The sequence below is a fragment of the Momordica charantia genome, assembly GCF_013281855.1.
Source record: "Momordica charantia cultivar OHB3-1 chromosome 10 unlocalized genomic scaffold, Mcharantia_2.0 BLBB01000010.1, whole genome shotgun sequence".
Classification (NCBI taxonomy): domain Eukaryota; kingdom Viridiplantae; phylum Streptophyta; class Magnoliopsida; order Cucurbitales; family Cucurbitaceae; genus Momordica; species Momordica charantia.
The window spans coordinates 22332400-22347057 of record NW_028275158.1 but is presented as its reverse complement, the minus strand read 5'-3'; the positions used below and the strand labels follow the sequence as shown (position 1 = coordinate 22347057).

The window sequence follows — 14658 nt, the reverse complement described above, 5'->3', positions numbered from 1 at the left end:
GATTCAATTTCACGACTTTTTAGTCGGATATAGGTATCGTAGTTATAGTCAGTTGAGTTATTTCAAGTTAAAAGACAATTTTTTGTTCACTTAAACATAACTCAACTATTCATTAAATTGTACCCCGAATCGAACCTCTCTCATCGACAATGTAATATATACAAAATAATAAAAATTTTAGCGTATATCTCATTTCAATTTAATTTAAGAACTTTGGAGTTTATTATTTTTTAATTGTTCAACTTTAAATTTTATATACTAATATTCAATATAAAAAAATAATTATCTTAATCTTTGGAAGTTTGAAAGTTATTTTTATTTTAACCACTAAATTTTAGAAAGTAATAATTAATAATTATGTGAGGTCTAATAAGGTTACAAATTATTCATGAAGTAAAATTTATAGTGTGAAAATAGGAGATTTTTTCCATTTATACATGCCACACCAGCACGTTAATGACCACATTATCCATGTGTTGAACAATTAAGGATAGAGTACTCCAAAAATATTATTACTATTTTAAAAGGATTACCAAAATGGAATAAACTAAAAAATTCATAAGCTAAACCATACACTTTGAAAATTAAAAGGCCAAAATACCACCATCCTAAAAAATTCCATATTTTTTAAAAGGTTTAAATACTCCTTTAATCCAGAATTTGTTAATTTATTTCATATACTTTTCAAAATGTCCATTTTAATTATTCCTCATTAGTTTATGTATTTTCAAAAGTTCACTTTGGATAATATATTTACAAAAATAACAATTTTATTTCCATTTCTATCTCATTTATTTAAATTAAGCTTTTAGCACGACACTTCACACACTAAATTTAGCCATAGGTTTGTATTAAACAATTTTCATTTGGTATAAAATTTATGTTAAAATATTACAAATCAGAACTGTAATAATCTATTTTTAAAAAGAGAAATCAAAACAGACATTTAAAAAGTGTAACAAACCAAATTTAAAAGAAACTAAAAAAAAAGGGGTTGAAAACTTGAAACTAATAATTTAGAACAAAGAAGATGGCATGAAAGAAACTATTTAGAAAGATTACTTTGGAAATATTTTGGTTGGCATCACCAATGGGCTTGTTTTCAAGAAAATGGCATTGCCTACGTGGGCCTTCGACACGTCATCACCCGCTTAACTCTCGCTTTGCACCCCCCGCCTTCCCCCACATCTCTCTCTTCTCTTCCCTCTCTCTCTCTCCTCCTCCTTTTTCTCTCTCTACCGCTTCTCATGGCGGTCAACGACCCGATATTCCTTCTCCACACCTCCTGACGCCTCCTCCACACTGCTCTTCTACTCTCCACTGGTTTTCCGATCGCCTGTTTTGGTTCTGCCAAGTGTTCGTTAGGGCATGGGCAGGATGGGAGGTAAGCTCAGGTTTTACAGCGCCAATTCTAGCGACTACAAGCTTCTCGAGGAGATTGGTTATGGTGCCAGTGCTACGGTTTTTAGAGCGATCTACACTCCGTCTAATGAAGTTGTGGCCATCAAGTGTTTGGATCTTGATCGCTGCAATAGTAATCTTGTAAGTTACCTGCCCTTTCCTTGTGCTCCTCTTCCTGGTTCTGCTCTGAATTGTTGCCGTTTTGCTTCATTTTGTTTCTGTTGATTGCTTAGTTGGTGTTTGGACCGTGTTTGTTGAAGATCGGGTTTGAATTGTTGTTGATTTACTTGGTTTGAGTTTGGAGAGGTTTTTGCTGACTTGCTTAACTTCACAATAACTTGGTACCTTGTAGTTTTAGGAATTTTAACGCTTCTCGTCTAACTAAGTGTTCTTTCACCCTTTTTGTGATCTCAGATTTGTTTAATTTCTGTGATTTTGATTCTTTTTTATATTTTGTGGTAAAATTTCGGGGACATGAGTATCTTTGTGCACTACAACTTTCAATTTTATTTTCCCTTGGGGTTAGTTTATGTATACAAACCGAAGTGACTTCGGTATAGTTGTTTCTCGGTTCCATTATTTTCGTGATTGATTCACGCACTCTGGCAAGTGGCAAGCGAAGACCGAGCCTGCAAGAAATCCTAGATGCCTGGTCAATATGTTATGCGAACACCATATTAAATAGAACAAATCCACTTACTTCCTTATGGAATGGGTACTATATTTTCAGCTATCATAAAACTTAGAGACATGAAAATTTCCTTAAAGCTTCTTTAATTTTGTTGATAAGATAGTCTTATTGCTACCAAGAAAAAAAATAAAGGAAAAAAAAAAGACTGGCAGGAACCTACAAAAAAGACAATGGAAGGAGGATTACAAAAGGCTACACAATCCATTTAGTTAAAAAGAAGGAAGAATACCGTTATTTGGTTTATTCTAAAGAAATGAACTCGAACTCTGATCATTTGCCTGTAACCCAGGTATAATCAATAACCTGCAAAGTTGCTCCAAAGTGACAAGACAATAGAGTGGGTAATGTGCGTAAAGGTGGTCACGGTTCTCATCTCTTGACTGTAAAATACGTCTTTGAAGTGGTAAAGATATGCGGGCCCCCTTTTTATATCATCGTTGCTAGCTACTAGAAGTTCCCCATATGCACTCCAGCCTCTCTCCTATACATGCACGCATGCATGTCTATAGGTAGGCAAAAAGTAGTTCCATTGGAAAGAAAATTGCAAGAAGGAACGGATTAGCATTCCAGTCAACAAATGAAAAATTTTACAAAAACCATACTTGGTCTAAAGGGGCCCTATAATCTTTTAGCACTCGTGATAATAAACTTATACGATGCATTGATAGCCTCAAATGCTTTTGCTTTCCAGCCACCACAGTATTTTGAACATTGGCACCAGTGGATTATTATCTCCCTGTTGATGTAATTTTTTGGTACTCTTGTGTTTCTCATATTTCTCTGTTTCCTTTCCCAGATTTCGTTCTAAATTTTGTTTTAAGCTTTAAATGCTTACTCTAAATTCTCTTGCTCGATACTATAACAATTTTAAGTTAGTGACTCTTAATTATGTCTGTTATAAGAGAGGATCTTCTCCTTTAACAGGATGATATACGTAGGGAGGCTCAAACAATGAGTTTGATAGATCATCCGAACCTTGTAAGGGCTTATTGTTCATTTGTTGTTGAACGAAACCTTTGGGTTGTCATGCCATTCATGGCAGAGGGTTCTTGTTTGCACCTAATAAAGACAGCATACTCAGATGGATTTGAAGAGGTTGCTATTGGTTCTATCCTGAAAGAAACTCTTAAAGCTTTGGAGTACCTTCACCGCCAGGGACACATACATCGGGATGTGAAGGTCTATAACTCCATGATTCTTTTTTTTTCTTTTTTTCCTTTACCCCATCAATCCTAACAATATATTTGAGAAGGCTCTTATTTTATTATCTTTTTATATTTTTGTTTGCAGGCTGGAAATATACTGCTTGATAGTAATGGGGCTGTGAAGCTTGCTGATTTTGGTGTTTCAGCTTGCATGTTTGATACAGGTGATAGACAGCGCTCCAGAAATACCTTTGTGGGAACCCCATGCTGGTAGGGTTTATTTTTTAGGCGGAGTCTTTTCAACCCTCTCACTTTTTTGATCCCTAAGTATTTACCACCAATAATTAACATTTTAACTTTATCTTAGGATGGCACCGGAGGTATTGCAACCAGGAACGGGATATAATTCCAAGTGAGTTTGTTCGATGTTGACTTCAGATTAAATGTTATCATACAATTTCCAGGGTTATAGCCACAACGAGTTTATGGTTTTTCATTTCATATTGTTGAGGCATATTACAGGGGTCTAGATCCGTAAATGTTCAGGGTTTGGGCATGCAATGCTGTTTGTTTCAGCTATTCACATGCTTCCCCAATTCCCACTGTGACTGAGTTATTTTGTTAAATAAAAAAAAAATTTATTATGTGTATTTGTGTGTGAAGAAACATTTTTCTTTAATATGCTGAAAAGTTACTACTAAACTCTGTTTACCTACTCCCTATAGGAGTTATAGAAACCCATACCATATTACCAACGTACAGCTTTTAATTTTGCTGAACAACCTAAGACATCTTCCCATCTCACACTTCTTCCTTTAAAAACCCTCCGATTACTTTCTTCCCGAATCCCTCAAAATAAAGCCTCTAGTGCATTAAGCCACAATGTCTTGGCCTCTCCTTTGAAGCTATGGCTGCAGAGCTAATGCTGTGTTTTCTTTAACTGGACCACCAATCTCTGAAAGAGTAAAATAGACAAGACCAAGGTTTCAAATGGAAGGGGTAATGGAAAAAAACGTGATAGGGAGATTATACTCCTTTTAGTTTTAGGGAAAGGACACAGAAACTGGGAATTAGAGTCAAGTTTGGATATATATATATATATATATATATATATATATATATATATATTATATCCGTGAGTTTCTGTACTAGCTTACAAGTATGACGGACCTTGACTATTCTCACGGGACAATTGACTTTTTCAAAACAAAGATAAGATAGTGGGAACTTGGCAGTGGCAGTTTTATAGTCTTCAGTATTTGAGAATGTGATGCTTGGACTAGAATGATCTTGGTTGGTGTTTATGACTGAGATTTGTAAAATGTATTTTTTATTTATTGCCTAAAATATACTAATATTTTTTAAGAAGTAAATTAATTGTATTAAGTTAAATTAGATTTATTAGCAATGTTTGTTGAATAAATTACTTATACGAAATTTGGAATTAGTTATTTCTAACTTTAAAATGAATAATTAACATTGAATGGATTAAATTAAGTAATTGGATATTGTATTAATTTTTTTTTTGGTATGTTTTGGATACCAATGCTCAATAGTAACATGGGTGAAGGATGCCCATTCCTCCTCCCTTCACTTGTACACTCCAACACAATACAGGAAGTCCTCTCATCAATGCCTTTCATCATTATGTGCAGGGCTGATATTTGGTCCTTTGGTATAACAGCATTGGAGTTGGCTCATGGTCATGCACCATTTTCTAAATATCCTCCAATGAAGGTACGTTTACTTGTACATAACTGGCTTTATCCACGATATTTTTCTTTCCACATCTGTCAGTTGTATCTTATTCTTCGTCCCCCTTGCCCTTGTTTCTTGATAGGTGCTCCTTATGACAATACAAAATGCTCCTCCTGGGCTAGATTACGATAGAGATAAAAAGTTCTCTAAGGTATAGGTGTTTTGTTGGTTTTTTTTCCTCCTCGTGACTAGAGATACTGAATAAAATACTCTGTTATATTATTATGTAAAATGCTGTTATATTATTGATGACAAGTTTATTACTACAAATGTTGCTTTTGTTTGAAACTATTTTCCCTATATGCTTGATCGAGCTTGAGATTGTGCTGGACCGCTGGCCAGTTTTGGGTAGGCTTTTCCCAGTGATGCCAAAATTTCTAATATTGGCACTAGTTCACTGCCATGGTCTACAGCTTAAACATGTGGTAAGGGCCTAAGACTGACTAATGAGATCAAACCAAGCCCACAAACAAAATTTGGTTTTTATCTCCCCGTCTTCTGTAGCTTTAATTCATCTGGTTATTTATATGCCTAGTCTGGCTTTCAGCTAACTGTTTATTGTTTATATGCTCCTGGAACTAAATAATTGATTGATTTTTCATTCAGTGGCAATTCTGCATTGTTGTCCAAGCCTGCCAATAATTCCTTATTAGGTTTTCTATGTACTAGAAGGTTAAAGGTCGCTGGACCAAAGCCATGAATTGTACTTGGTAAATGTTTAATAGATGTATTCTAATTAGAGGATTTCCAGTTGTAATCAGTCTTTTAAAAGAAATGGTTGCAATGTGCCTGGTGAAAGATCAAACCAAGAGGCCAACAGCTGAGAAACTTTTAAAGCACTCCTTTTTCAAGAATGCTAAGCCTCCAGAGCTTTCTTTGAAGAAATTATTTGCTAACTTGCCTCCTCTTTCACACCGTGTAAAGGACCTGCAGGTAAGCTCTCCACTACTTTACAAGCATATCATGGTTTCGTTAGTCTGATGGATTATCTAATCTTGCAGCTTAAAGATGCTGCCCAGCTAGCCTTAAAGAAAATGCCTTCAGCAGAGCAAGAAGCACTATCACAGGTTGTAAATATTTCTTAAAGCCATTTATCCTTTTCTATTTTAATTTAAAAACAAATTGATTCGGTACCATTTGTTCAAGTAAATTCATTTTATTGTACTTCTTGTCCTTGAATTAATATTTTTTGAGGTATTTCTTCTCATTTTTAACTCAAGGAGTCTATCCTCTATAATTGTGCTTTCACAAGGCTTTATGGGAAGTGTTGGTAATGTATTGTCTCTGCCAACACAATTTCGAGGACCCTTATTATCTCTTCCATTTGTTTGTACATGTTGTTTCTTGGTCAATTCCTTTCTATAAATACATTAAAAACAGTGCTCCAAATTGTTTTATTAAGAAAAAGGGAATTTTTAATGATCATCGGTTGGTCGAGTGGTCAATAAGTCAATAAGGGCCGTCAATAGTAAAGGGCTTAGAGGACATGAGTTCAAACCATGGCGACCACCTACCTAGATTTTAATATCCTACGAGTTTCCTTGGCAACTAAATGCAATAGGACCAGGTGGTTGTCTTGTAAGATTAGTCAAGTGCGCGCAAGCTGACTTGGACACTCACGAATATAAAAAAAAAGAGAAGGATTTTTTTTCTTAAATATTTTTTACACCACACAATTTTTTTTCTTTAGTTTTACCTTTTCTCCTTTTTACCAATTATATTGCATCTTGCCCTCACTAGAGTGAGTACCAGCGAGGAGTTAGTGCATGGAACTTTGATGTCGAGGATTTGAAAGCCCAAGCTTCCTTGGTAAATCTCACTTTTCCTTGCTGCATTATTAACCATATTTAAATTCAAATTGTTTACGGTTATATGTCTTCAGTTATAGAATATGTGTTCTATCCTTTGATTTTTATATTTATGAGTAGGTGAATGATGATATGCCAGAGATGAGGGAAGAGGAGGAGAAAACAAATTCTTGTAGTGTTAAGGTCTAGAGTTTTACTTACTCCAAGCTTTTATTTCTGCAAGTTCATAAGTATTCAACTGCTTTTGATGTGCTCACTTCTATTCTTTGTAAATGTCAGGATGCTATTTGTCCTCAATCTAGTTTGAGGAATTTCAATTCATGTAGTGAATTATCTCGGGATGAGCATGGATTAGGGGCAAGTGGTCAGGGATTGGCACAAGTGGAGTGCTTGAGCAAAAAGGGAAACTTTATGGAAAGTGATATGCTGAAATCTGGGTTCCAAGAAAAAACCGGATGGAAGAGAAATGGAACGAGCACTGAAGCAGAAGCATCCACCTCTGGCCAAGACAATGTACAAGGCAAGACTAAAACCCAAATGCCAAAAGGTCGTCAAACTCAAAGTGGTCCACTTCTACCTGGTATTGTGCTTAGTCATTCTTTATCAGAAAGAGTGCGAGGCTCTGAGAGGTTTGTACTTTTTCATGGTTTCATATTTATAAATCTGATTATTTGCTCATGTTGCTTCTTGAGATGGTCCTGATACACAGGAGTGATGTTTATACTCCTGTACCACACATTGTTTCTATTTCTCATTGCATAAACATGATGATAGAAGTGTGTTTCCTACCTATTTATACTGTTTTTGTGCTGAAGTAAACTTGTATAATGCTTGAGAACCTAACTTGAGTTAAAGAAACAAGAAACATAAAAGTTCTTTTGGTTTTTTTCTGATACTTGAAACTGAGTCTAGGAATGGTTCATTATCTTTTTTTTTTTTTTCCTTTTTGGGGCGGGGAGGGGAGTTCAATTTATATCCCTTGAACTTAGGTGGGTGAGTTAATTATTATTATTTTTTTGGGTAAGAAATAGAGATTTCATTGATGAATGAATGAATCCCCAAAACAGATTTACAAAACCACTTTGATACAAGGTCATTACGACTATAATTTGTAAAGGGGATATTGACATTTGCAGAGGGCTAATAACATAACGCTATCAAAGAACTTATTTAAAGGAGAGACATTTTCATTGATAATTCAGTTGTTCTGTTCTGTCCAAGGCTCCAAACGAAGGCTCTAACAATCTGTTGAAAGGAGAGAAGGTGGGTGAGTTAATTTTAATCCTAAACTTTTAGTTTCATTCACTTGAACTTGAATAAGTGTTGTAGTTAATTCCTTCTCAAAACTAAAATTAAAAATCGTGCATAAACCAATCAATAAAGCATATAAAATTCCACTAACAAAATATTCAAAATCATGCCAAACAAATGCTCAAACTCAATCACGAAAAAGGGATATAACCTAAAGGCCATGGAAAGAGGGATCCCTTGTGTGAAAGAGGTTACGAAAAAGCCCCCAATCAAGCCTGATCGAGAAAGTACTGAAGTTTACGGAATGGTTTGAGAAGGGCACTCCAATATGAGGCACTAAGCTGTATAATATTCTGAAAAACCTCTACAGAAATTTGTCTATTGTTAAAAAGCCTACCATTTATTTCTATCCAGATTGAAAAGAGCTTTTTTTCTTTTAATTTTTATATAAGAAACATCAAAATGCATTAACAAAAGGCAGGGGCGGAGCCACCCTGACGGAACCATACAATCAAGAGGAGACTATAATTAACAATCATATAATGATCATGAGGAGATTAAAACAGGGCTTTAGTAGCATATTTGCAAAGTATTTTCGCTTGTTTAACCACCACCAAGGGAAGCATTGTGAGCCAGTCTGAAGTATCTCTAGGCACAGAATTCCATCCCAAATTTAGAGAGGCTTTGGTGAAACCCTCTCGTGGCAAACTTCATAGTTATCTCATTCTTTCTACATAGGTACAAACTTGAGAAATGGATAATTAATGATTTTGTCTTTGGACTTATCACGCGAAATTTTCACCAGTTCAAGTTCACCTGGTAGGAGAACTGAGTTTTGGGGTCTTGCTGTCAGAGGCAGATTTGCAAGAGAAGTTGCCCAAACTTTCCTGCAACCTTACTGCTCTGTCTTCATTAGCCTCTACTTACTGCTGCAATTTTCACTGTGAAGAATCCAATTCTGCACCTCTTTATCAACAACATTCGTTTCGAGTCTTTCATCCCTTTATTGATTGTTAGAATCTCCGAGTTCTTTGATAAGTCCCCTTTTGTAATTTTTTTTAAGTTTTTTATATTCAAATTAAATTGAAGCAAGGGATTAATATTTTGTTAGTGTAGTAGTGAGATTATTATTTTTAAATTACCTGATACAGATGAAGGGTTGGGTGGAACAAGGGATGGAAGAACTAACCATTTAATTTAATCAAGTAGCTATTTGTTTATAGCTGGTTAATTGCTATGACATCTGCAATGATATTTTGTGTCATTACTGATTGTTAGGTTTGATTCTGAAAGTCAACCATCTACTGAAAAGAATCGTCGAGAAGCACGGCAAGCTCCAAGCTTCAGTGGTCCACTGATGCTGCCAAACCGAGCCTCGGCAAACAGCCTATCAGCTCCCATAAAGCCTTCTGGAGGTAATGAAGGTCATCACTTAAGTAAACATTTTACATACTAGGAAATGGAGGATTTCTCGGAGAAAATATATATATATATTTTTTCTGAACAAGATACGAACTTTTCATTGATTAATGAAAATGAAAAAAATTGTTCAAAGATACAAATTCCGAAGGAGTGAGCAAAAATAAAAGTGACAGTAACAGTAGAATCAACGTAAATTAAAAGACACCACTAGGGAGAGTTATGAATGCCTCCCGATCATACAAAGCATGCTAGGAGAGTAAGAGGAGAAGATATCGGAAAGAACACACCATTGAGAAGTTTTGGATTTGGCGATTGAGAAGCAATCGAAAGAAGAACGACATTTGCTTTCAAAGGTCCTCCGATTTCTAGGAGATTATTGTCAATGGATATCTGGTTATCCATCAGCATCTGATTAGCTTTCTCTTGACCTGGATTGACTTTAATTAGTTATTCATACATGTAGAGATTTTAAATTGGTTGATGGTAGTTAGTAGAACATCTTTCAACAAGATTGCTCGAGCCATTTATGAATCTTATTTTTTTAATGGTGTCAAGTAAATGGTGGAAATTTGTTGAAGGATACAGGAAGCGTCATTACTTGAACTTTTAAAGCAGTGAAGTATATGGAGAGAAAAACCTACAAAATTAAATTCAAATTACAACCTAACTGTAATAGTATTTAAAATATCAAATTGACCTTGATGTCTTGCCCAACTCCCAGCATCCAAGATTTGCACGTGAGTGGTCAAAATTTGTGTTTCTTACTTGCTGAGTTTTTCTGGCAGTAATTTTTTCTTTTCCTCTTGTAACAGGGTTTCGAGATTCAATGGATGACAAATCAAAAGCTAATCTTGTGCAAATTAAGGGACGTTTTTCAGTAACATCAGAGAACCTAGATCTCGTAAAGGTAGATTATACCATTATTTTAATTTCTTATAAAAAACTGACCAGAACTAACTTGAAAGCTGGATTAGGATATTCCATTGAGTACGGTCTCACGCCGGTCTTCACAGGTTTGTTATCATTCTTTGCTCCTTGCATCGAAAATTACCATGTCTAGGTTAGTTGATGCTCGTGTTCTGAATTCTGTACATTGATGTGTGTTCAGAACTCGCCTCTACGAAAGTCAGCTAGCGTTGGTGATTGGATATTTGATTCCAAGCAGGTTCGTAAGCTTCCCTGCTTGCCTTCACCTCCATATGATTACTAGAATACAAAATTATTCCCTTTCTACTCCTGTGATATCATTTTCTCTGTTCCACAGCCTGTCAGCCTTTCTCCCAAGGAAGCTTGCAACATCAACATGCCCACATCAGTTCTAATGCCTCATCTTCAGAATCTTTTCCATCAGACCTCAATTCAACAGGTAAAGTTACATTAAAACAATGGTGGATTTTTTTTTTTTTTGCTCAGTCTCCTGAATTAATCATGGCTGTGCCTTTCCCTATCTAAACTTTTTGTAATTACTTAGGTCAGATCCCGCTTGATTGGAGCCTTTTCTTTTAGTTTGACTCATTTTGTTGGACTGTCTTTTTTATACCCTCTTGTAATTATTTTATTCGTCTTAATATAAAAGCTTAGTTTTCAATCTAAAAAGATATAAAGTTTTCTGTTGGTTTCAGGATCTTATAGTGAGCTTATTGAATAGCTTACAAACATCAGACGTGGTTGATGGTAAGTAAAAAGGATTATAGGATGGCTGGCATGATCATCTTATATTATAAGGTTCTTTGCCTAACGTGTGATTGATACTTTTTTTTTCCTTCAAATACAAGCTACTCAAAATGGAAAGTTGCCTCCACTGCCTCGAAGCTCGGAGAACAATGGAAGTGTAAGTACAATCAATGTAAAATTAATATAAGATCAATTATGTACTTGGTTCGTTTAGCATTTTGCCCATGTGGTTTTGTTGGGTGATCAATAAAAGTGGTTGCTCGTCTCTGATATTTTAAACGAACTTAATAAATGGCTCGATATTGTCACATTTGGCTTTGCTTTTTCATTCAATATTCCAATTGAAACCCTGTCTGCAGAAATGTTTTTGAGCAATTGCTAATCTATCTTCTCATGGACAATATAAAAAGTAAAGCAATTTAAAAGTGATATGACCATAAAAATATTAGTCAATGATTATTCCCTCGAGTTCTTATTTTCTTGCCCATATATATTTCTTTTTTTTTTGTTAGTGTGTGTATATATATATATGGCTTATTTAGGGTGAAATAAATAATAGAATATTCCAAAATGAGGTTAGAAGTGGGGACATCCTTTGGGATTTGGTGATTTGGTTTGCTTCCTCTTGGAACTGCTCGAAAGTTTTCTAATTATTCCTCATCTATCTATGGTAGCTTCCAATTGGAAATTGTTTTGTAATCCACAACAGGGTTGAAGGTATTAGTCAAAGGGATATACTTACAAATCTTAAAAGATTACATTCAAATGCTTTCATAAATGAGACAACTCCAATTAAAAAAGAAAATAAATGTGTATTGAGATTAAGTCAAGATGTCGGGTAGATCGGTTTGATTTGGTTAAAACTAAAGTGCTTTCAGATGTCGTTTGCTCTCTAGTTTGTTTGCGATCTACAATAATATTTGTATAATTTGGATGTTTTTATTATTTTTAGCCTAGCTATACTCTTGCTTTCAGTTTTTCTTTCTCTTTTCACTCATTTTGGAGTTTTTTTTAACAAGATACAGACTTTTTATTTACCTTATATAGCTTACATTACCAATTTTTCTGTCTCATATTGGAAAAATAGATGCAAGTATATATGTATAGGTATAAAGAACCCCACCCATCTGATATGTAGAATTCCTTTGTTTGGCAGGCTGAATCAGCCGCTGTTGAGAGAGAGCGTTTACTGATTCGGAAGGTCTCCGAACTTCAAGCTAGGTCGGTTCTCTAGAAATTTGTTTTGAATATTTTTCCAGAATTTCCTTCAACACCACAGTGTTATAGATGTATAGATCACACCAAATGTTGTAGTGTTTCACAGTGTTTCTCTTTTCATTCCAGAATGACGCATTTGACCTATGAATTGACTGCTGAAAAGTTGAAATACATTCAAGTGAGTCGTCCAAGTTTTTATTCTTTTTCAAAAAATAAGTAACTTGTTTATTAGTTAAATTCTGGTATTTAGACTGCCACTCTTGTTTAATCTTTTGGCCTACAGTTACAAGAGCAGTTCAACTCAACATCTGGTCATGACGAAAATGAGATCAAGAGGGAAGAGAACGTCTGAAAAGGCACGTCCCGTGCTACGACTACTGTAAAGTATGCCGCTGTATACATCTGGGAGAGAGCAATAAGTATGCAGTAAAATTGTTTTTGGGACATTCAACTCTTTGGAGAATGTCTATTGTTGGCCTGTTAATAGCTCTGTCGAGGCAAAGCCAGCAAACCATTTTTCTCAGCCTCCCAATCGCCATCTTCATTTGGCTCTTCAGAGTTGGCAGATTCCAGGTCAATCCCGAGTGGCAATCGGCTCTGAAAACTCCCGTGTTGCCGGGTACGCCGTCTAACTTTCTCTTGTTATTTTCTCGGATGGCTATGAGATGGAAAAAGGCCCTTGGAAGCTTAGTTTGTGATGAACCAGCCTCCTACATTAATATTTATTTGTTCATATGTAATAATGAACTATATTATTTCATTCCCAAATCCAAAGGACCCAAAACAAGAAGCTTGCAAACGCAGGCTGGCCTGGGGCTTTCTTTTTTCTTCTCTGTTTTTATGTCAACCTATATTCCTCCTCTCCTCTTCATCTGTTTTTTAGATTACCAAATGTGGTTGTTTTATACAAAGTTTAGCTAGTAATAATGTTGATTATAAATCTGGAGATGGGTATATTCCTATTCCTGGCTTGAACTTGAACTTGCACGTGTGGGTATGTAATTGTATCCCCAATTTTCTGAGCTTGAGCGTTTGAAACTTTGGTTTTCTTGATTTTCTTTCTACTCCATGCAGCTCCATCTTGGTCTCTCTCCACTAATCCTAAACTTGTGGTTTCATGATCAATTTCACTTTTTGAAGGTGGTTTTATTCATCCATTTTCCCATGACACTCCCTATCAATCTATAGGGATGTTATTTTTTTCTGCGGATGCCCTCTAAATAGGACGGGGAATTCCCGTTTAGGCTCCCGGCGACAAAATGTTCCCAACCGCTTGGATGTTTATGAGGAATACATTCACTGTCCCCTCCCCATTTCTTATATATATAACCTAACGAGGCTCTTAATTTTGCCTAACCACCGACCCTTCTAGATCCCTCTCTCTTAGATTTTTCCTTCCCTCCCTCGGCTCCTCTTCTTACGCTCGTCTCACCCTCAAAATCCGACTTAGAAAATTTAACAATATTTTTTTCAAATGAAGATTCTTCATGAGAATTTAACCATTCAAATGCAGCTTTACTATGGAGAATTAACTTCTAAATTGGAATTTCTTAAAAAAAAATGGAATAATTTCCCGTGGAAAACACGATCTCTGCATGTTCCCTACTCTCAATTCCTGCAAAATTTTCCGTTTGCAAGGATGAAGAGTGAAATGGGGGTGTGGATAAGGGACAGGAAGCCGTCCTTGTTTCAACCTTGCCTTATGCTCTAATAAGATTATTTAGGGTTTGCTTGAAAGTGATTTTGACATGATTTAAATTATTTTTGTTATCGTCAAAATCACATCCATTTAAAATTGTAATTTTTGACAATGATATATAAGTGGTTTTAGAAAATAACACACTCCCAAATATGCTCTCAGCTATTGATGATAGTTATAGTTGATTCATTGGTGTTAGAACGTCAGCTCAATGACCCAAAAGCAAATGATCATCCCTTTTCTCGCTTGCAAAAGCCTATCTTGCCTATTGTGTTGTGGAAACAAACCATATCAAGAAGAAAAAAAAGTGAGTCTATCTAGCACACTCAAACCATGTAAATACCTTTTTGCATTTGTTAGTAGTATGCTCATAGAACTCTCTTCTATTATTGAGTATTACAAAATTCTGTACCTCTCTCAAACATTCTTTACACAAAATGACAGAGAGATACCCACTATCTTCTATCGTGGGTGTATTGCAAACTAAAAGGAGTTCTATAAAAGTTGGGATATCTTGGACATGAAACAACTACCATGAATATAGCCAACTTGAGCCTATTAAACAACTTAAAACCTATTATCATTGCTAGT

At 35.4% G+C, this 14658-nt stretch overlaps 1 protein-coding gene across 1 annotated transcript; it reads left to right on the top strand.

Annotated features, from left to right (window-relative positions):
• Window positions 1–1178: 1178 nt before the first annotated feature.
• On the top strand, window positions 1179–13343 carry LOC111014790 (Protein kinase superfamily protein). The gene is given in 21 exon segments (XM_088118592.1): window positions 1179–1542; window positions 3017–3271; window positions 3383–3507; window positions 3605–3649; window positions 4893–4974; window positions 5078–5154; window positions 5757–5928; window positions 5997–6062; window positions 6736–6804; window positions 6924–6986; window positions 7083–7432; window positions 9333–9469; window positions 10289–10383; window positions 10451–10489; window positions 10585–10641; window positions 10741–10842; window positions 11099–11150; window positions 11252–11307; window positions 12307–12371; window positions 12495–12546; window positions 12652–13343. Coding segments are annotated over 21 exon segments (2202 nt in total). The 5' UTR covers window positions 1179–1368; the 3' UTR covers window positions 12721–13343.
• Window positions 13344–14658: the final 1315 nt, after the last annotated feature.